This window comes from Hemibagrus wyckioides, linkage group LG07 (genome assembly GCF_019097595.1).
Source record: "Hemibagrus wyckioides isolate EC202008001 linkage group LG07, SWU_Hwy_1.0, whole genome shotgun sequence".
Lineage (NCBI taxonomy): Eukaryota > Metazoa > Chordata > Actinopteri > Siluriformes > Bagridae > Hemibagrus > Hemibagrus wyckioides.
In genome coordinates, this window is record NC_080716.1 from 7,370,620 (window position 1) to 7,395,299 (window position 24,680).

General features: G+C 38.6%; 1 protein-coding gene across 5 annotated transcripts in view; it reads right to left on the reverse strand.

The window, feature by feature from the left end:
• The window catches only part of astn1 (astrotactin 1), a 223,908-nt gene that overhangs the window by 135,328 nt on the left and 63,900 nt on the right, over positions 1 to 24,680 (reverse strand). The window contains exons 3-6 of one of the 5 annotated variants that reach the window (XM_058395827.1): positions 20,441 to 20,834; positions 15,241 to 15,390; positions 6,325 to 6,432; positions 2,959 to 3,105 (exon numbers count right to left, since the gene is read on the reverse strand). In XM_058395827.1, the coding sequence (XP_058251810.1) occupies positions 2,959 to 3,105; positions 6,325 to 6,432; positions 15,241 to 15,390; positions 20,441 to 20,834 (799 nt within the window). Of the gene's footprint in view, positions 1 to 2,958; positions 3,106 to 6,282; positions 6,433 to 15,240; positions 15,391 to 20,440; positions 20,835 to 24,680 lie in introns of all 5 variants that reach the window. The other 4 variants (XM_058395826.1, XM_058395830.1, XM_058395829.1 and 1 more) reach the window with 4 other exon arrangements.

Genomic DNA, 24,680 nt, shown 5'->3' on the forward strand with positions numbered 1-24,680 from the left:
ATGACAATGCCACTATGCACAAAGTGAGGAACGCAAAGACATGAAGACAACTCTAATGTCCAACACAGAGCCTTAACCTTACCCCCATTGAACACCTTTGGGATGAACTGGAACACTGACTGCACCCCAGACCTCCACACCAACATCAGTGTCTGATCTCACTAATGCTTTTGCAGCAGAATGACCACAAATCTCCACAGCCACAATCCAACATCTAGTGGAAATCCTTCCCAGAAGAGTGGAGAGCATTATAACAGAAAGGGAAACTACAGATGGAAAGGGATGTTCAGAAAGTACATATGGGTGTGCTTGTCAAGTGTGTGCAAACTAAATCCCAACCCTAGGGGTAAATAGTAACTTAACGTTAAACTTTAAAACTTTTATGCAATGTTTTCCAAACTTCTGTAAAGCTGCTTTGAGACAATTGTTAAAAGCGCTATACAAATACATTTAATTGAATATTATAATAAATGGTATTGTTATATGTACAATATAAGATTAAAACAATAAGACGATTACTGTTCTGTCTATAAACAAGATATTCATTACAGCATATAAAGAAAGAAAATAGAAATTATTTTTTTTTCCCATTTTGTGTTTATTTTCTTATTTACAGCAACTAAATGGCCAAAAAAATTGTTGGATATTAAATTGCCTGTATCTTTTAAACATTTAAAAATCTTAACTTTCCAAAAAGTGGAAATCCACATCCATGGCTGCAATAAATTTTTGAGGCAGCTGAAGCTAAGGGCTATGACTCTGCTGCCACATTTAATTCCTCATAATCTTAAAAAAGCCAAGACCACATCACTGGATCACACTTAGTTTTCTTCCACATTTTTTTTTTCTTTTCCTTGACATTAAGCATTGCCACACAATGTTCTAAAGACATTTACAACTCTAATTTAATGACTCAAAAGGTGAACGGTACATTCTCCTCATCCAGACGTTCATCTACACTAGACATTCACCTAAACTTCACCTATACTCATATATCCATACAGCAGCAGACTCCTCTGCTTTTTAAAAGGTTGCGCATGATATCTTGGAATTTGCAGCTGTCCGATTTGAAACAAGGAGGAGAAAAGCAGCAAAGAATCAGCAAGGGCAGAGGAGGGAAGGGACTGGCTTGTACTTTTAAACTGCAGGTGTCACATTAAAATTCATTAACAAACACATCCAAGCACACAAGCACGATCAAGGTCCAAAACCCATACACAGAGTCCTTGGGGTAAAAGTGCTGGAAGGGTTTATTGTTCAAAACTGTGTGTGTACGTCTACGTGACCTGACCTGTATATGCTTTGATGCTCTCTCGGCACAGCTGCTGGACCATCAGATGAGAAACTCATAGACAGAGTGGCATTTCCACTTGTGCATTACAGAGTAAGTGTCACATCAATTCACATAGACATATGAAATAACTGAAATAATCTGCTGGAACATTTTTAGTATTTCTGGGTTTAAAACTGATCACACAGCAGATGTATAAAAACCAGGTCTCATGATTATTAACCATAATCCACATCACTGTAGTTCTATCACAGCACTAACTGTGTAAAATGTTTAAAGATAAAGATCTTAGGGATGTACCAGAATTTCAGTCACATACTTTTTTCTCAAAAAGAGTCAAAAATATCACTTTTATTGTTTCATCCACAGAACACAGTGTCAGATCTAACACAGATCTAACACTATGAATAATTGTAATGCTGTTTGTTTTCTTTACTCTCTAGCATTCAAACAGTTTGAGCAGTAGTAGCAGATGAACAGCGGAAACATTTCACGGTTTCTACGAAGAACATTTGACAAGCAATTTGCAATCACTGTTCATGCCAAATATCAAGAGGGGGTAGAACGCCTAAGGAAGTCTCCAGTGTGTGTTCGATACACTACTAGAAATACACAGAATACAGCAAGACAGAAGCAGAACGGAAGACCCTGCTAGCACGACAAAGCCATGTGTAACCACAGATTTTGAAAAGATTGAAAAATGAATCAGAAACAACAGCGCAGAGCAAAAGCACAGAGAAAAACTAAACTAAAATCAAGCAAATCATTGCCTTGGATTAACCAACTTTATCTCTTGTCAAGGACATTTCAAAGACTATTAACTGAACCTCACTGCTGTTTAACCCTGATGAAGAGGCTTTTTATTGCGCCATTTGGAAAATATGAGATAACATGATAACATGTTACTATGTAATGTGAAGTAAAGTAACACAACACATTTTTAAATGTCAACTGTATGATAGCTTAGTTTGATCCTATTGGAAAAACTGAATATCAACTAATAATAAGTTACTTTTATCATTGTGGGAAATAAAAAAAATGTCAATGTGTTTAATATCAGGAAAAATATTAAAATATAGTCAGAGAGGGCAGGGATTAGATACCCAGGATCATGGAAAATTAATAAGAAAAAATCAGTAAACATTAAAATTAAGATTAAAATAGAAAATGTACATTTTTTTAAATTTTTTGTTAAGATTTTTTTTATTATATTTACCCTTTATACTTTTATTAAAATTTGGTGAAAAGTTTTATTTATTTATTCATTTTTTTCCAAAAAATTTCAACAGAATATATTTTCTGCGTTCACAAAATCTTGAAAGGAACCGGTAATGAACATAAAACAGACAAGCATAAAATACACATGAGCAAGGCATGGATACACAACAGATGCTAGAGTGCTGTACAAATAGACTTATACTGTATTCTTCTGCTCATTGCGCATAAACGTGGTTAAGGTGTTCGTGTTCATGTGACTTGGTGCATGACATGAACATGTGGTGTACGGTGGTTGATGGGTTTTGCTGTCCTGCTCACCAAACTGACATTTTTAATTGCCTCGGGTTTAAAAAAAAAACAGTAACTTTAAAGCTTGGTATATAATCATGTGCACAGCCTATTTAAGATAAGAAGCACAATCCAAAACAGCAGAACAGTGATGTAGTTACCGTCAGCAATGAGGTGCTCAGGTACATGAAGGACCACACGCACGTTCAGGCCACATGACAGGTGAGAGGAGTACACCAGGCCGATCACACAGCTCGTCACACTGATCAAAGTTAGGGTGGTCTTATTGATGGGACTGCGTGGAGAGCCTGGAGTGGGGAGAGAGAGAGAGAGAGAAAGAGAGAGAGAGAGAGAATATGAGAACAGCACAAAGAGAATAAAAAAATGATAGAAGCTCTGAACCAGGGAAGTTCAGTTTTTTAGTGCACCCCTGGGCAGTTACAAACAACTCTACATCTGAGGCTGCTGATGCATGAAAAGGGGCAGCGGAGCGGCACTGCGAACTATGGCTCAGCCACGGACAAAAAAGGTGAAAAGATAAGGCTTTATGTATAATGTTTTTAGGATATGTGCTCTGTGTACTGGGGAAGAAAGCAAATTCAGAAAAACAAATTGAAGACTATAGATTTTATTTATTTTTTTTATTACTGGCGTTTGCTTTCATACTGGATTGGTGCATAGCAATCAAATCAATGGGGAGGGGCTGAAGTATTCACAAACCAATGGCACGTTTAAAAAAAAAAGAAAAGAAAGAAAAGCACACAACAAGAGAAAGAGATGAAAAAACAAAAATAAAGCCCCACATAAATAAAAGCAGAGCTATGGGCAGAGTGATGCGCAGCTGTCTGATTTGATCCCCGGTTCCAGCAGAGTAATCACGCAGACAGCCTTAGTGAGATTTAAAAAGGCTTTAGCCTGACTCTCTCTGCTCTCTCTTTGTTTATCGGAGCTGCAGCATAGCCACAGTCTCCATCCATACCACTCAGAAAATACAATACACTTTCATACACACAATAAGCTCAAGAGAAATGGCCCTGGTTAAATTCCCTTAAATACAAAACCATTTCTGATTCATTAATAAAATACAAACAAGATTCGCTTCAGAAAATAAATCCAAACTCATATCAAGCCTTAAAGAAGTGTCCAGCATTAGAATATATTATTTGGCATTGAGAATTTAGGAACTAGAGAACATTTGGCACTTTATAGATGTATTATTAAATGCCTAGTGAGATTACTACTAATATATCTCACTCTACAAGCAGAGGGAAAAAAGTGGATAGAAAATTGACTGTAATAATTATAGTTTACACCATATCACATGAAAGGTGACACGACACACCTCATCACCTCGAGAGTATAAACACAGCACATGCAAACACGTCTATCAAAATCAGCACATCACAGGGAGTAAATTATTGGTTCAGGCACGGCAAGGCAAACTGTCAGCAAATGCAAAACAAACTGTCGTGTGTGTTATCAGGTTAAGTTCAATTAGAGGCGACTCTGCTGTAACTGATGCTTCTTTTAATACCCAGGATTTAAATAGCTGGTAATTGGCTGGTGACTCAAGCAAAGGACAACAGGATTGGCTGATGTCTGCCTTCAAGGTGGCAGCTCACTGTCAAGTTTCATCTTCCCTTATTGCCCAATTAGATCACAGCGATCTAAACTAAACTCTAAAGTCTGTATATAAGCTGCTCAGCTCAGACATTGACATCCACTAAGATGATGAGCTGAGGGCTCTGGGTAAAGCATAATGTGCGTGGAAATTTTGAACCGATATCCAAGTACTGATGCAGCTACATACCGACACTAGCATTACAGATATTTATTATCTGGTACAAACATCTGATTGAAGCACTGACTTATTGACTGAAGTAGCTAGCTATGGAGTCATAGCTGCTACTTCTGAGTCTGCATGGTTTCTAGATAAGAGTAGTGTCAGTGTTTAAAGTGACTGTGTGGCAGGGGGTGTGGCAGCCTGTGAATGGGAGGAGTCAGTGCAGAGAACTAGCAAGTAATGAGTGCGTGTGTGTGGTTAAGTATTTTGTAGTCTGTGTGTTGTAGTGAGTGGCTGTTGACCATGCAAAGAGAGCTGACCTAAACTAAAAGCAGTAACACAATAGCCGTGTGTGTGTACACACCCCTTTACAGTCTTAACCTTGTGACAATTTATATTATATCCAAGACACTGGACACCATCATTCAAAATGAGCTGCAAACTCAATAGCAAATTCTGTATCCTGCATTCATTCATAGATTTAAGATTATTAATTATGTATTAGGTATTATTACAACAGTCATAACATCATGACATGCACTAACACCATGATGGAGTCTGTTGCATTGAATAGCCACATTTATGAGGCTGCACACACTTACTAACATTAAACGGGAGTGATCAGGTATGCTAGCTGTACAGATCCCGAGTGGACCTAGCAGCGTGCTCAACCACAGCAGCATCCTCTCGCCTCACCTCTTACACACGGCCAAGTACACAGTGCGCTTTAAGTAATTCCCTCGTTTTAGTCTCCCAATAGTCGCCTTTGAAAATCGCTCAAAGACCAGAGGAAAAAAGAATTCCATCATCCTCCAGGTCAAAATCTCATTTTTATTCACTGAGGAGATCCATTACAAGTATACACAGAATTTGAGTAGAAGGGTGGACTTTTATTTAGTTATATTTTGGGGGTTTTTTTGGTTTGTTTTGTGTTTTTTTTGTATTTTTTATGCACTATTCTAAACAAATGTTCTCTTTGGATATTTTCCACCAACAGTCTTTTAAACACAGAAGAGAGCATGGCCTCAGTGTGTAATCTGGAAAGTTCTGGCCTGTGCATTTTGCTTTCAAAAGTCACTGTGTAGTTAAACGGAGCGTACTCACAGGACTCGCAAGAGATGTCCAAACGCTGGTGGTGATTAATTATATTCACTGTATTGAGCAAGTATTACAAACGACATATTTTATATTGCTCTCCTCACTTTGAAACACTTCCATAAAGCATACAATGGAGAGCAATAGCCTCACATAGCGTAAATGTTTTTCACTTCTGGAAAACAATACATCAATCCATTTTAACAACCGTTCGAATGCTGATCACTTTTTAACAATTATTTGCAGATGCTATAACAGTTCTGTTATTATTGGGCATTCCATGTGCTCAGAGAAAGAGTGGCATTCATGGACGGACAGAAGGACAGTTAGGAGATGAGAAACACACGTATATGCTGTATGTCAGCGTTATTTTTCTTTATCCATGAAAACATTCCAAATGGAGAATCTCACAAATCACAAATGCACACAGTTCATTTATCAAGGCACATGCCTGGCAGTTAATGACAACGAGTAATGATGTAGTTGCACGCTGAGACACGTCGCAACTACCGCTTTGCTCAACCGCTGAACAAAGTCGCCGACACACACGTCACACACGCAGGCAGGCGCCGAATCATGCGACGAACGGTGTGGATGTCGTCCTTACCCCCAGAGCCCCACGCTGGGTTGGCGTTACCGTTTCTCATACCTCGGCTGCGACGGCGGCTGCGGTTGGGGTCGGTGTAGAAGGTGAGCTGTGGCTCGCCATCTGTCTCAGGCCCAGAATCCCCGTCCGGGTTCAGGAAAGCTGAACCCGCTGCAGAATTCACACACAAAACCCATCAATGAAAAAAAAAAACCTTAAACTTGCAGAGAACTTGATTAAATTGGAAAAGATGCCTGATTAGGGTTCTGCACTTTGCTAAGAAACTCCACATTCTGAATAAATATGAACAAATTAAACAGACCAAAAGCTCAATATTCACTTGACCTTATCCAAATTCCAAATCTATTAAAACTTCTTATAATTAGAAATCAACATTTCTCAAAAAGCAAGACGGGCAGGAAACCCTTCATACTCTGTAATAAATAACTGGCTCAAATATAAAGGGGATAAATTTTTTTTTCCTCAGCCAGATGCACACAACAGTCAGAGTTTTCATACTGAGGCCACTATGACTCATCTTTGCCTATTTGCCTGTCATTTTGTCTTTGATTATTAGTAAGTGGGAAGAGCTAGAAAGCCACAAAACTACTGCAAAAACCACATGATGCCTTCTTTAACAACATGTACACAAATAAATAGAAGAAAAAGGAAAGGTAGCTGAATAACTGAAATTTACAATCAGGTGGCAGGATTACCACTGCATCTGAGGTAAATACACATTATACCCAAGCCATTGAGATGGTGACTTGTTTATGTGGTTGAGCTGTGGATTATGCATCAGGATGTAACTGTGTGACACAGAGCACTCCGTGTACTGGACGTGTTGAGGGGTCTACCTCCTCTATATCAACTACACAGAGTCTAGAAGTATCACAGGACTGGGGTTTCCCAACAAAGGTACTGACGTTCTGCACATTTTACAGTTTCCCTGCATTAACACACACACTTTAAAGGAAGACAGGATTTTAACACACACACACACACACACAACACACACACACACTCTCACTGAACACTTGCTCGTTCATGCGATTATCTAATCAGCCAATCGTGCAGCAGCAGTGCAATGCATATAATCATGCAGATACGAGTCAGCAGCTTCAGGTAACATTCAACCATCAAAAACAAGAAAAAAAAAGTCATCTCACTTATTTGGACCGTAGCATTACCGTTGGTGCCAGACGGACTGCTTCGAGTTTGTCTATAACTGTTGATCTCCTGGGATTTTCACACTCAACAGTCTCTAGAGTTTACCCAGAATGGTGTGAAAAATCAAAACAAAATACATCAAGTATCCAAAGTTGTGTGAGTGGAAACGCCTTGATGGTGAGAGAGATCAGAGAAAAAGGCACAAATTGGTTCAAGCCAACAGCAAGGATGCACTAACTGGGTGATATTACCAAAAATATTATCACAATATTTTTCTTATATTTCTCCATATTGTTTAGTATGGGAATTTATCATGATATTCAATTCAAAGCATAGCTGTGAAAGGGAATGCATTCCTAAAATCTCTTAGACTTCCAGAATTACTGTAAACATAACTTTCTGCACAATTTTAATATGAAGTTGAAGAAGTATACTCATCTTAAGATTTAGTCCTGCATCAGTCACATTTGCTTCTGAACAGTTATTTATTTTTAATCAACAACAAGCTGGTCTGCTCCACAACCAAAATGGCCATAACATTTACGCCTCGGGGAAAAGCACTTTCATTAGCATTCTGAACCCTGGGTTTTTTCACCCATCTAACTAGACATGACTTTCCATATATATATAAAATATGAAACTGCACTCGTTACGCTCTTGCTTCTGTTTGAACCCCTCTCATATAATCATTGAAAAGGAGCGACTGCTGCAGGGGATTTCACTGTCCGGATTCACTGTTCCTCTGGTAAGAAGAGACTTGTTTACGAGTTTGGATGCTTGTGCTAGCTGTCTTGGAACGCAGACTTTGATTCAATATGCTGATAACTTCTCCAGTGGTGGGAAAGGTTTGCTGTGTTTCCTGTCTTTGTCTGAACATGTCGCCTGCACATTCTATAAGCATCTATAAGCATCACATCATCATTTGTTTTCACTGATCACATATGATCATCATCATGTTTGAAAAGTCTTCTTTCTCCTGGTTTTGGATCACGTGCCACTTTTAAGCTATGTAACCCATGCGTGACATAACTGCTGCAGCGTCATCATGTTCACAAAATACTCATGTTTAAATAGGACTCAAGAGAGCTGTGGATCATAAAAAAGGGTGGAATTGTGTATTATTACTGTGAACAGACATAAAATACCAGAAGATTCTATCATATTTTTTTAGATTAGTACTGATCTCCTAAGTAACTCAAAAGCATCTCTGGAAACGCAGAAACCTTGAAGTGGATGGGCTACAACAGCAGAAAACCACAATGAGTTTCACTTCTGTTCCACTTCTCTCAGCCACCAGCAGGAATCTGAGGCTACAGTGAGTACAGCCGCATTAAAACAGGACAGTGAGAGATCCAGTGCCGCACTGTAACCTCAGACTCCTGCTCGTAGCTGGCTGAAGTGGAACAGACCTGGAAACCAGTGCAATTTATAGAGCTTTATTGTTGTATTGTTCATTGTTATTTTTTATTGCTTAGAGACAATAGTTTTAAGAGATGTTGAGACTAAGTAGGAATTGTCATGTTGGATTTTAATGTTCCTTTATTTACATTTAAGGCACTGGGCAGATGTCCTTACCTAGAGTAATGCATACAGCTTTACATTTTTGGAGGCACAGGCATGCTGTGGATTAAATTCAGCAAATATCACAGTTTAATATTAAGAGCTTTAAAGTCTTTATCAATGAATACATTAAAACTTCTTCACTATGTGACAGACTGTGGACAGTCTAACATTTGATCTATCTATCTATCTATCTATCTATCTATCTATCTATCTATCTATCTATCTATCTATCTATCTATCTATCTATCTATCTATCTATCTATCTATCTATCTATCTATCTATCTATCTATCTATCTATCTATCTATCTATCTATCTATCTATCTATCTATCTAGCCAAATCATGCTGAGGTCATGGAAACAGGATCCTGGTCCAGCTGTAAAAGTAACAAGTTCCTGTTTGGATGCCTTTTAAAATCTATTTTTAATCTAGGTAAAACAAAAATAAACAAACTGCTACCAGCAGCAGGAATGTTGCCTGAACCGCTGTTTTTTTTTTTTTTTTTACTGCATTTCTGTTGTTATGAAATCTTTAAATGGCCTAAATGTTTAAGTGCATTCTTCTGCTTTTTATTTCTGGGAGGAAAACCTGGCAGCTTTTGTGCTTTAGATGTCCTTGAAAGAATATGTAAATCTGAGTCCAGGAGAACCTCTTCAGAATTTCATGTAGATGAAAAATTCAACGTTGCGCCTTGGATTTTTTCGAGCTGCCATACAATTTTAACAGCGTCTTATCTCAGTGGGTAAACACATGCAGGAGAAATGCCTGAAGGAAATAACTACATGGTTCCTCAAGGCACGATGGCATAGCACTCCAGAGACTATTCACCCTGGACACAAATGGAAAAATGCTTGTGCTTATGAACAGCATGAAACAAAGGAATGGCACAGCATTGGCATAAAAATTGTGCTGTCTCTCCTTCAGCATACGGTTTAGTTGTTCTATATGTCATGCTTCAACACAAACCATGGGTTTTTAAACAAAATATGGCATCTGCATCAGGCAGATAGCGAGGATTGATATTTTAATATAAAGGTATAATATTCTGCCGCTACTGGAGACGTGTAGGGAGCCGAGGCACGTGTAAAGGAGAATAATGCTTTTTCATCCACTCCAGATGCATTTAATGTTATGTAAGAATCACTAAAGCATTGTGGGCAAACAAATCTCTGAAACATGAAAGACTTCTCTCTCTCACTGAAAGCAGAAATCTGTCGTGTCTGATATGACACTGCTGACAGCATATGCACCATGTACAGGAACTTTATGACCAAAACAAAAGATGAAGCCCTTTTGTACATCACTCTGGATAAGGGTGTCTGCCAACGTACATGTAAAATGTTTAAAAAAGAAACAACAAAAGAAAGCCACAGCAAATGTAGTCTCATGTAGTCAGACCTTCAGGAACTGCCCAAGAGGGCTTCTGACTGACAGGACAGCTAAAGCAACAAATCATGACAGTTTCCTTCCTCCATGATAGAAGTGGAGAGTCACGATGGTTGTGTTTGCAGGCTTTAAAAACGCAACACACACATCGAATGAGAATCCTGTAAAATCCACCCAATCAGATGACGACTTTGAAACTCCTGAAGTGCTTCCACTTTGTGTGACGTATGCATCAGACGGGTACATAGGTGTGCTGTCTGAGACTGAGACTTGGACAGATGTTACAGCTTACAGATGCTGTGTCTATGTTTAATGTCTGGCTAAGCAGTTCCTGCTTCCTGTTTTCCTCCTACAGCTAATTAGTCAGTTTCTACAACACTGTGTTTCTCTGTGTCCACTGCATAGCACTGTTAATAAGAATCCGCTGTGCTCATGTCTAGTTTTTATTCTAGCTACTCTATTTCTAGTTTTCTAGTTCTGTAAATTGTATCTTTCAGGCTTGACCTCTGCCTGTGTTCTGGATTGAGGATTTCTTGTAGTGAAATTGCTTTATTACTCTCTCTGCCCGTGGCTCTGCTAAGGATCAACCATGTCAGGGATGAACATCAATAAAGACGCATTTGACACATGCCCTACCAATTGATTCACATTGCGTACAACATCCGTCTTTTTTTCCAGCTACCAACTAATTCTAGAGAGGGAGGCAGCAATCTTTTAACAAACTAGGATTAATGAGGATTTAGCCATTATGCTGCATTACTGCTTGTACAATAGCCTATGCAAACATTCAGGTTTTAAAGCAAACAAGCTTCTCTGGCTATATTTAAAGCAACACTGTTTATTACTGCAGCTATAAAACAGGCTTTAGGATTAAGACAAAACAACAACAACAACAGAATATAATTGTCCCTTAGAAATAAGTGTGGATATCTGAGGTTATACAAAGTGGATGCAAAATACGGCTAAACACATAATGCAAAAAAATAACACCTGTTTCCTGATAACAATGCCAAATATCACAATATGTCTCTCTGGCACGGAAAAAAGGAACAAATGACGAACTTTTAAAGGAATTATCGGAAACTCCTGAGTGTGTGACAGCTTCCACAATTAAACAGGGGCCAAAAGGTGCAATGCTTCATGGACAGGAATAAAAGATGAGCTTGTTAAAATATTCAAAGCCCAGCATCAGTGCACCTGCAGCATGCTGATCTGCTGGTTCAGGTGCAGAAAGCAAGTCATTATAAGACCTCTAGAATCTGAATGTCATGATCTAAAGGCTGATGATCTAAAGCATAATCTACATCTACAGTAGCAGCAACGTTCAGAAAACACAGAGCTTATTCAGCGCTTGGTGAAGTGTCAAGATATATAACATTTCTATGTACATCAGTATTCAGACCACAGACCTGCAGATTTCTGAACACACTTTCCTGTAAACAGAATTGTGTGGTAGTGACTCTGACCTCTGACTTAAGCTAATTTTTCTTTCGTGAGATCGGCTCCGTTCATAAAGAACTAATCATGATGAATGATGAATTTTCTTAAAATGAAAAAACATAAATAGAATAACACTACCTTAACACTTAGCATAACAATTAGACTTAAATATTATTATTATTGTTGTTGTTGCTTATTTATTTATTTTTATTAAGTAAATAGCAAAAATTATAATACAATAGTTTTAGATCCAGCGTACCATTTATGAGCTCTTGACTGTGATATTTTGCCAAAACAAACTCAGAAATCAATGCACAATAATACAAAAAATAAAATATTAAATATTCCATGGTTTACCTACTGAAGAGCTATAGATCAAGTGCTTTTTTTTTTTATAAATAAATAATGTAGATTAATGTGGACATTTTATTGAAATTAATAAAATGAAGACAAATTTGCAGTCAGTATATTATCAATATGATTTTTTCAACTAGGAAATACTAATAAAGAAGATAGATAGATAGATAGATAGATAGATAGATAGATAGACAGACAGACAGACAGACAGACAGACAGACAGACAGACAGACAGATAGATAGATAGATAGATAGATAGATAGATAGATAGATAGATAGATAGATAGATATGGTTTAATATATGATGGTTTTGGCTTGCTGCACCTCTGCCACACCCAACAACACATTTGTCAACTGGTGTTTCCCCTGATTTACTAATAAGCGCTAATAATTTGCTACATGCAGTCAGATAAATTGGACGATGCGGGAGGTTTACAAATAATTAGTGTGTGAATGGCATCACTTACAAAGTGGCTGCAGAAAACAATGTGAGTGAGGATTTTTCATGTGTTGTTAATTGTTCTGGCCTCAAAGAGCTCAGCTCACAACTGAAGCTGAAGCATAATGACAATGAACTATAGTGAGATGAGTGAAAAAAAAGCAACAGACCTGAGTGCGCACTTTGTTAAGAAGGTAAATGTGAATGAAAACCTTTCCTAAGTCTGTATTTCGAGTGTAATTATCATTTTGATTAATGTTCCACAAAAGCCTTTCGTTTGCTTTGAGAAGCTAAGACATACTTTAGATAAATTTGCTTAGAATTCAAACTTTATTATACTGAAGGGTCCTAAATTATTATTCAGTATAATTCTGCTGCCTTTCACCTGCATTGATTTGTGCAAGCAATCACTAATCCCAGGGTCTCTGAGTCTTATTTAATCAAATGCATAAATGCCACCCTACATTTTATACTTAAGGTAGAAATGCACATTTATTATAAAATGTACTAATGTTCAGGTCAAAAAATATATATTTTTTATTTAACTGCTTTTTAATGGCCGGTGTGATCAGGTTTGCACATATTTCAACAGTGTTACTGTGCTGAATGTCAAAAATGTCTGTATATCCTGTTTTTCTAACAAATAATATGTTCTGCTTTTGTTTATTCAGAAAAGGGCTCTGACATACTGAGGTTAAAATTATTAAATGCCTCAGAACTAAAGGAGCAGTTATAACCACTGAGAGATGAAGTGAATAACAATTATGATATAATTACAGTGGCACCTGTCGAGGGGTGGGATATTTTAGGCAGCAAGTAAACAGTCAGTTCTCGAAGTTGATTTGTTGGAATCAGGAAAAATGGACGATTGTAAGGATGAGAGTGTCATTGACAAGAGCCAAACTGGGGTAGCTAGACAACTGAGTCAAAGCTTCTCTAAAACAGCAGGTCTTGTGGGATGTGTGCAGTGATTAGAACCTAAAAAAAGTGGTCCAGCGAAGGGCAACCAGTGAACCGGTGACAAGGTCATGGGCGCCCAAGGCTCAGTGATGTACGTGGAAATTGAAGGCAAGCCCGATCCCACAGAAGCACATCCCTACTATAGCACAAACTGCTGAAAAAGTGAATGTTGTCTGTTATAGAAAGGTGTCAGGACACACAGTGCATCACAGCTTGCTGCGTATAAGGCTGAGAAGCACAGACTGAATAATATATTATACAACATATTATATAATACAATATTAAGCAGGTGGTTTTATTGTTATGGCTGATGTGTGTGTGTGTGTCTCTAGACGAGTCGCGTGGGAAAACTCAGTAAAATGCAAGTGACCCGGAACACACAACACATGCAGAATATTCTAAATAAGCATCAATTCATTGAAGACAGGGAGCATAAAGAGCACTGCACTGTAAAACACCCGCCTCTGGTATCAAACTTCATTTCATTAAGTTCCTCTCGTTTCCTATAAATATGAGCAGGTTAGCTGCACTAGTCTGAAGAAGTCAGGAAGCAAACACACAGAGAACTGTTCGTCCACTAAAGCGGATTACTTTGTGCTGCAGTTAGCTGAGCAAAAAAAATGAGCAAAAGAAGAAAAAGAAGAAGAAAAAAAAATTATGAATCAAATATAATTTGAGTAAATGTGAGGTTGCGGACCCAGACCTCGTCAGACAATTGGTAAAGTCACATTTCTGTTCTGCTCCAGTCCTCAGTTGCTGACCTGTGTAATCAAGCTCTGCAGCAGCGTGATTACAGCTCTGGTATTGTAAGAGAATAAAGACGGACAAATTCGGGGTCTTCGGGGGTTGTTTGGAGTGTCTCGGGTCTACATGGATAAAATGTAGGGATATTTCCGAGCTGAGGACTCAAAGAGGTGCACATCATACAATACAGGACTGGTGCAGCTTGATTGTAATTGTAAATACCGAGATGTTTCTACACACACACACACATACACACACACACACACACGCATGCACAGGAGAAAAAAAGAAATAAGAAAGGGAAAAAAAATATGTAAAGAAAGCAATTTTGGTCTATAATGTATAGTATGTAACTAAGTTTGACATAAAGGTTACTAAAATAAAATTTTAATGATTAAGGATGTGCATGGTATTCATATTATATAGAGAGACACAAGATAGACATAAATCAAAATAAAAATCCAAAGCTCGCTAGGAGGGTTATGAGAGAAAACATCACACTTTCATGGGCTTTGTCCCAAAGACTAGGAGTCATAACTGACGTTTTAAAAAATATCCTAAACACTGGAAATATATTTCAGAGGGTTTGTTATTTCTGAGCATTGAGATGTAGTCTAGCTGAGGGAATGTGTGTCTTGTTGAACATTGTTTTTTTAGTTTTCCTACACACCATATCAGATTACTGAGGTGTGATAATTTATTTCTTAATCTTAATCTAATGGGCAATCTTTCTTAACAGAAATCTAATATTTTATCTTTCATATGATTCTCTATGCATTGTTCCATACTGCAGTATCTTTTCCTAATGTTCGTTAGCACGCACTAGCATTTGGGATACACCCAAGAAGTGAGAATAGCAGCTGGGGGTGTCAGCGGGCATGTCTTTAAGCAGGCGTCTGCAGGCGTGGCCGACCACTCACCGCGCGTGTTGCTGGACAGACGCGTGCGCTGGTTGGTGGAGGTGTTGTGTGGGAGGAGCGTGTTTTGCTGGTGATTGCTGTCAACGGTACTGGTGGCTATGATGTTATCCTTGTACTTGCTCATCAGGGACAGTTTTGTATTGTCATTCCCTGATGGCAAAGAGGTCAAAAGGTTAATGTTAGGCAAAGAGAGATAGAGAGAAAGGTTGATAGCACATAACACTGACCACTGATGGAAAAAAGGTCAATATCAGGCAGAAAAAGAGAGAAAGAAACAAAGAAGAGTCAGACAGGTGGATGGTACATAAAACCCAGCCGCAGGCACCGATGTTCACAAGAGGAGCTCGTCTAACTTCAAATGAGCTCTCCTTGCTAGTGACAGGTACTCTTTTGCTACGATGGTATTTGTGAAGTGTGTCAGAGAAATAGTGTAGGAGTAAGTATCGTTCTTTAGAATAATGCCTAGACCACACTAGAAGATAATCAGGCCTACTTTCAAACTGATATACTCATCCTGACCACTGCTGGCCTTTCATTTCCCTCGGATTATTCTCTAGTATACAGTATAATGTGTAAAATCCAAACTTATCCCACTCACTCTGCCTGTGGCCTGCATTTAAAATTGCAATTGTAAAATTGCAAATTTTTATACCTTCAATAAGTCAGAATCTTGAGTGTGAAGGGAATTATGGGACTGCAATTGTTGCTCGTCAAAATACAGTCTCGATGTCATGTGAAAGCTCCATAACCAACAACAGCCATGCTGAACTGCTGAACAGTCAGCTACATTTAACTTGATCTGAACTCATGTTTGTTTATAAGAAACTCATCACAGTTTTGTGTCTCCATGAAGAGTCTGGCTTCCTTTCTGAGTCTGGATCACCTCAAGGTTTCTTCCTCATATCGTCTCAGGGAATTTTTCTTTGTCACAGTCATCTCTGGCTTGCTCATTAGGGATAAATATAAATTTTAATTTTAAACTTTGTAGTTTTTAATATGAATTTCTGTATTTATGTAAAGCTGCTTTGGGACAATGTTTGGGACAAGCACGATACAAATAAAACAGAACTGACTTGAATTTGAAAAGGTCAGTATTGTATAAATCAAGCTGAAAGCCAACAGAACACACTGATCAATATTGGGATGGTGTGTATTATGTGTTATGACTGGTATATTACGTTGTTGTTGATAGAACCAGTTTTGTTCTTGTTCTATTATGTTATGTATGTTTGAGATTTGTTTAATTTTACTTTTTTTAACAGATGAAATCAGCCTTAAAGTAAAGAGTAAACTAAACTCATCTGAAATGACTTAGTGATATGAGCTTCTATCATTTTGCATTCTGTAACAGCGCTATATGGGCATGTCCCCTGGTAATAAGCAAGCACTACGACAAAGAAAACTGACACTGCAGGGCTTTTTGTACTACTCAAATTAGCATGGCAACATGAAATTACTCCTCTCCAGCACAGTCTACTGGGAGTATTCATAGCAGAACATTCTTCCAGGCAAATATCAGCATCATTTCACACTCAATCAGTGCTGATGCCTCTGATGCTGTGTGTCCAATGAACCTGGGCGACCTCTGTGTCACTAACTTGAATCAAGAGACTCTTCTTGCCTTTAATGATGTTTAAAATGGGTCCTTTGGTGCTGCGGGGTCCCATAAGCAATACAATGGCTATCATGAATAATTTACTTAATATCTAACTACTTCCATCCACTTAAGCTTTATATGCCACAACATTTACTGGCATTTGTGTCGTTTTTTTTTTTTTTTTAAAGCTAACACATATATTTAATGCCAGTTCACTTCGTTGTAATAACAAACAAAGGGTTGTCCGCTGTCTCAGGTTGTGTGTTTTGATGGGCAGGACAGTTGCTGAGCAGTAAAAAGGCCACTGTAATATGGATAAGCTGACCAAGCAGCCATGTGTTAAGGTTACAGCTCAGTTTAAGTAGACTCTAAAAAATAATTGATTGGGCCAACCTTAAAAAAAAAAAGAAAACCTGAGGTTTCATTTTGCATGGATATTTAAAACTAATCCCAATTTAATAGTGCTATCGTCAGAAGAAAATAACCAGATTATGTTACCAACACGGTTTCTCTCAACAAAAGAAAAGCAAATTAATGAAACTACCCAATGTTCAAGGTTTAAGTGCAACAGCCTATTTTTTATTTCTTACTTGTACAATAACTTGGGAAACATGCAGAACACGATCAAAAAGTAATTGTTTATGCCATAGCCTCAGCTCAATTGTATTACAAAGCTGAGAAAACTCATGCAAAAACATTATGTGGGTCCAGCGTGCCTGTGTGAATTTATACAAGCCTCTGGTCAGTCATTTTATACACTCCCCAATGCCCCTTCATGCCTGAAATCAGCAAGCACTCAGTATATCCAGATAATTCTCAGATAAACACTTTCCAAAATGGAGTAAATTGTTACTACAGAATTATCTATCAAATGTTACTCATGGACAGGTAAGCAAAGACGATCTGCATAAAGCTTTGAATTGTTTAAATGACCAGCTTTGTATAATGAATCAGGCAGACCCCTTGTTTCCAATACGAGGGAGACTCGTTTAAATTAAATTAAATATTTTATGAGCTGGATTTTGTGTTTATGGCTTAATACAAAGGAATAAGAGGACATTATTTACATTTACATTATTTACTCGTCTCAGGGAGTTTTTCCATGCCTCCGTTGCCTCAGGCTTGCTCATTAGGTAAGTATTAATAATAAGTATTAATTTAATTTGAAACTTTTGGAAAAAAAAAAATTGTTTCTATACGTCTGTAAAGCTGCTTTGAGACAATGTCCATTCTAAAAAATGAATTCAATTGATGAAGGACAGCAAAGACATATTGTGAGCATCTTCAATAGTCACTGAGTGTTACCTGTGTATCATGGCTGTCATACAAATGATTGTGATTTAGATTGATGCCACTAAAAATGCTTGTTAAAGTCGAATACTATGATCCCAGTTCTGGAGGAAGAGCTCTTTGTGTGCAAAGAGGAGGCAGAGATGGGGAGGCTATACGTACTAGTTTAGTTCTTCTTGGTACCAAAATGTCTTAAGCTAGACTTCAAACAGGAAGGAAGCTACTGGTGAAAAGCTGATCTCTGACCTCGCTGTGATGCGGATTCGGTACAAAAATTCCAAAACATTGCACATCTAGCACATATCAGTCAGTGGTGGAAGCGATGAAAACTTAATTGAAACCCCTGTTTAACCATTAGAGCCAGACTCATGACTAAGGCCTAAAAATAAGCTCTACACCACTCGAGAGTTATTGGTAATACTCCTGGAATGTGCTCCTATCTGCCAGAAAAATGCTGGTGCAAGCTGTTTGCGGAACAACATTTTGTAACGTGGGTTGTGCTGCACACTGCACAAATTAATCTCACAGCTGCGAGTGCATACATTTAGAAAGAATTCAAGGCTGTGTGTCCCAAACCACAAAATACACGTGGTGTAATGACACACTATTTAGTAAGCAGTGTGCAGTTTGGGGTGCAGCCAAAGCATTTGTGCCTCACAACTGCTCAGTATTAAAGATTTTTACCCTGAGTACTAGACGGAAAAGCAAAAAAAACCCCAAAAAGAATAACTGTGTTTTAGCTTCCATCAGCTAGTTAGCTCTTAGTCTTACTAGCTGATCCAGCAGCACTACCTGCATGCACACAGTGAACCTGCTCAACGTACCTGCTGTCATTTTCATTTCATCATAAAGAGCAGACCCACAAAATGAACTACTCACCCAACAATAGCTAGCTAATCTCTGCTTGAAGGTGAACGGTTGCCCTGATCTGTTAATACGCCGCATGCACAGATCCACAGATTAAATGTAGGGGCTTTCCCTGTGGCGCTGCACATCTGTTGGGCTGTGAGATGCAGCTAGTCCACTGACTCTAGCCATCTTGTTACAGTACAGTGCAGAGAATCAAATTATATTTCCTACCTAGTTCCTTTTTCCAGTTTTTTTTTACCTAGTGTATCTAATTTGTGCATTTTTCCAACAGCCAATCAAAAGTTTGGTAAGAAACATATAAAGTTTATAGAGCAGCTACAGCTCTCAAAGGAGTTATAAACTCACAGATCAGGACAGAAGAGGCGTTGAATTGCTCACTCTTGCCTGATATAACTGATTTTGGAAAACTTACCATAATTTCATACTGTTAGTCATCACCGGTTATACTGGGTTCGAGTTCAACAATTGGGTTAGAAATGTAAACGCAAACATAACACGAAAGATAAATCTATCACATACTAGCTTCCTACCGCATTAGAGAACAAATCGATCCCTTAGCTGTACGGCAAGAAAAAAGCTCAAACTTTTACTGAATTCTATTTTCTCAAGCAGTAAGTAACAGTAAGAAAACAGCAAGGCAAAATCCTCTGACTTAAAATTTTCTATATCCTTTTTTTTTAACTGCTATTAGCTCACAAGACTGAGACCTGCAAATTTCCCATCAATGTGAAAATAACCATCATCACACCAAATGCATTTTTGATCTATGAGCTGAAAAGTATAGCATTCAGATGTCTGCTGTTTCACCATAACTATGTCATTTTCAGTATAAAACACTGTGTGAAGCCAATTGGAGCATTTGTGTGAGCAGATAGAAGGAGTATAAAAGCCTAGACAGTGAATAGGTTTCGCAATCACGCAAAACCGAGAAAAGTACTGATATACACAGTATGTGTTTGAAAAAAAAAAAAAAAGTTAATATATCCTAACATGTGTCCAAATACACATTCATTTGAAATAATAGAAACATCAGTACTGCACCTACTTAAACTGAGCTGACATTAAATCATGGCCATATCTGCTTTAGAACAGAATTTAACAAAAACATGGGTATTATTTTGTTTTGTGAAAAGAATTACACATGGATTATGAGTTCATGAATTTAACCTAGTATCTTGTGTCCAGGGTAAACTGACAACAGGTCAGTACAATAAATAAAAAGGGATTTTGTGGCCTTTTGAGCGATATGTAATAATAAATATGTTCAATCTCTGATCAGAGGAATGTTTATGCAGACTTGCACAGGGTTTTCTAGCTCTTCCCAATATTCTTTAAATATACATTTTTTTATGTATAGTAATATGTTATAGGGTTAAATTACAACAAACAGTAACATCCTCTACCCATCTCAAAAAGACGAGTGGGTTTGAGCCTAGAACGCACCGGGGGTGAGATCCACGTTGGCCTTGTCATTACAGCCGTGAAGCGAATCGAGTGTGCGTGTCACCTGGCTGGCGAAGTCCTCACCACCGTTCATGCACTCACGCTGCAGGTGCTGGCGCAGCTCACCAATGTCATACTCATAGCCATCGAGGATGGGTGTCTCTCGGATACTGAGGGTGCCGCTGGCGTTGGCACCCTGGCACCGGGAGTTCCTCAAGCTCTCACGTGCTTGCCCACCCAGCAGCACAGATGGGATGTAGTGAATCTCGTTAGCTGCCTCAGCGCTCGCGCTCTTCTGAGGCTGAGGCACACGACGCCTCTTACACCAGCGCTTCCGTGTGTACAGGATCAGCACCAAGCACAAGATGGAGAGCAGCAGAGCAATCATCCCACCCTGCAAAAAGGGACAGAGAGATAGACCAGATAGCGACAGAAGGAGAAGGAGGAATAGACAGGAAGAGTCCGTAAAGAGTGGGGGAAGAAAGTGGGAAAATGGCAGAGGTGAGCGAGACGTGGTGTGTGGGAATAGATATGAAAGAGTTGGAGAGAAACGGCAAGAGATAAAATTGGAGGCGTGAGCAGAAGACAATGTGAGGCAAAAGGACAGGGAGAAGAGAAAGTGAGAAAAAGGGAGACAGAGGGACAAGGAATAAAAAAAAAATGGAAAAATTCAAAATGAGTAGGTAGCAGGTACAGCAGGTAGAATGAGGAGTGAGAAGAGAGAAGGAAATATGTGAGAGACGGAAGGGATGAATTAACAAGAGTAGGAACCAAGCCAACAGAAAAAAAAGGAAAAACAACAGGGATGACAGTAACAAGGGTGCCCACAATAAACAGAAAGAGAGCGAGTGAGACATAGACAGCACAATGAAGAGAGAGAGAGAGAGAGACAGAGAGAGAGACAGAGAGATCAGAAAGAGTGAGAGGAATAAGAAAAAAGAAGTAAGTAAGTAAGAAATGCTAAGCTTAGGAAAAGCTGACAGGCGAATAAAACACCCAAATAATTCCATAATCTGATATCCAGTGGCACTTTAGATACGGGAAAAGCAGAAATTAGCGACGCCATGCTGGAAATGACTAAGACCCCAATTCAAACAACGGCAGATAGCTGAGTGTAAAAAGAAACCCCTTAATCTCTGTTACACGGAGAAAGAACAGTAAGAGTACACTCAATTTGCATAAGTTGTTTGCCTACTTACCTAGTCAAGGGCGATAATGAATGGCACCTTAATGAAGGTCACTCGTGTTGCATTTGCATGCGCATGGGAAAAATCGTGTAACTACCATAATTTATTTTGTTTTGTTTAAAATTCCTTAATGCTTTCAAAGTCATTAAGCCAGTTTCCTGTTTGTGCACGATACAAAGTTAAGTACATGAGCGATTACACACTGGCGAGAGAAAACGTGGGGAGAATGGATGGTTCAAGGGGCTCAAGAATAAAGAGAATTGGTGATGCACATTTTTCCTCACCATTCCTGAAACCACAAGATAAAAGTGTTCCAATTAGCAATCTGGAGCCAACTGGTGTTCTAACCTGAGAAACATGATGATGGAAACACAAGAAGGAACATACTTTTGTAACTATGTGTAACTTGTATAGTATGTTTGAACATTTACTGTGCACTCTTGAGGACTGACAGTAAAATCGGCTCATGGAGCTCAGTCCTCAGCACAATCCCAACAATATGCCATGTAAAGTCATTTGCAAGTTAGAAAGACGCAATGTTATTTCTCTGTCCAGCTTTACTTGGATGGGATGATTTCCTCCTGGTGATATGTGGGTGGTTTATTACATTTTCACATGTCAACAGAATATTGATCTTGAGTTACATTCATGAGGCGTAATTTTCTTCTTCCCAACACACGCAGCATAATTGTCTGAAGCATTGCTGCTGTCAGCTACTGAATAAAGACTAATCTAAACGAAATGAAGAACGTGCATCGACATGGATGAACAATTTTTTCCAGGTTTTTTCAGGTTTTTTTCATATCTCATAGTCCAACCTTAAACTGAATACACTGTATGAGTTATCTGTGACTGGTATGCAAGGATTTTGTTAATAAAACATGTTTTTTTTAACTGATGTTCTGCAGGAGCATGTATGACTGGTTCATAAACACTTGCTTGGCTGATAGGAAGTCTCATCTGGATGGATATTATATGGATGATTATAGCTAATAGTGAAATTCCCCAATGGTGGGTTTAAATCTTACTTCTGGAACCCGATACACAAGCACCATCATCATTCCTATCTCCATCTTCTCTGGAGGAACCTGTGACGCTGCCATTACAAGCACTGTTTGTAGCATCGGAACCACATGCATGCAACACTGGCATAATAACACAGAATACGGAGCACTGAAACTGTGCACCTTGCTAATAGACAGAACTTTCTTATGTAGATATCTGTTATGTGGCTTCATCTGATTAAAAAGTCCCTCCTATGCACCAGTGATTACATACCATAAACGATAGAGGGGAAAAAAAACCCATCTCAACACAGTGTCCGCTTACAGCCCCAGAGTCAACAGCTAATCAGTTTTCTCTAATTTAATTTCCTTCCAATCTGTCAGTGTGCATTAGCCAAATGAGCAGCTTACAACTTTATGGTGGAGAAAATTAGGTAACACTATACACAGGAGTTACAGGAGACTTAAAATTAGAGGAGACAGGACAGCGCTTTATGAAGGAGCCCTATTAAAGGCAAACAAAACATCAGATGCTAGCAGCGTGTTGGCCTATAATCCAATTAGCAAAGATCTACACCAACCTGTAATCCGTTTGGTGCAAAGCCAGGACACTGCATATCAACAAAGTCACGGATGCATAACAACATAATGACAAAACAAGAACTGTTATTGCATACATCATGACCTAATGCCCATGTTCACTTATTCCGGTTAATGGGGTTAGGGGTTCGATTCTTTTGCAGAGGTTTCCTCTGGGGATTCAGGTTTCCTCCCCAAGTCCAAAGACATGTGCTGTAGGCTTACTTGTGTCTTTATATTGTCTGTAGTGTGTGCAGTTGTACCATGTGATGGTTTGGCACCCAGTCCATGGTGTCCCCCACCCTGTGCCCCGAGTCACCTGGGATAAATTCCCAGTGAGCCTGTGTAGGATAAGCAGCACAGAAAATAGATGCAGTTAATCTGTAACTTGATGGCCAGGTCTCCACTCCACAAAAAAAAAAGGTTATTTCTGCAAACAAGAATCATACCGTATGTATAAAAATCTTGTCTTACGGAATGCAAGCTTGTGTCGAGTTTAATCTTTTTCTTGTACCATTGAAAAAGTGCTCTTTTTCTGGCTATTTTGGTTGAAAGTGTCATAGGAGGAAAACCCAATTGTATTAATGCTGATTAGCCAAAATTTGCTAATAGCAAAACTATGGTCTCTGTAAAAGTCATGGAAATCACTTTACACTTCACACACCATAATATCATTTTCCCCATACCACCTACTACAAAATATTGAGATTTGCTGAACAGGAAATCAAATTGATTTCTATAATCTCTGAATGATTTATTCTTAAGTAGTATCAGCTGAGTAAATGTTTCTATTAGATTTGGATAATGCGTTTTTTGCTTTTGGTAAAGGTACTGTGCAACATCTTTCTCTGATCTGGTTACCGGCATTATAATAAATGCATGTGACCAGAGGAAATAGGCTTTCTATGCCTGGGTGAGTCTAGCCATAAAACAAGGCATTATAACCACTTAAACTCTAAGTGCCTGCTACAGACGAGAGCCCATAGAGCAAAGCAAAAGCACCACTAGGTCACATCCCAAATGTCTAGCTGGATGCATTTCCTGGAGTGTTTCACTCTTTGAGTCAAGCTGTATATGTGGAAAGTAAACAGGGCTAGACTCCCAGGGCTAAACCCAAAATCTGCTGTGATCTCAGCTTGGTGACATACTGTACTGATACAATGTCTGTCCCTAAAAAATCATTTCATGCATTATAAATGATAAAAATCTTTTTATAACCTCGTATAGTTTTACAGTTTCTAATTCAAAAGTTATAGTGAGACACTTAAAATCAGAGAGAGACTCTAATCTCTTCAACAGGTTTCTAACTAGCACTAACATTCAAGCACTGGAGAATGGATTTCCAGCAAGCTCCCTTTGTGTAGGTATCGCGTAGTTATGACCTGTGCTGAGAAAATTCAAGCAATCTCAGATCCTCAGAAGAAAATTATAAAGCATTGGGTTTCTCCAACTTTTCTACCATGAGCAGTG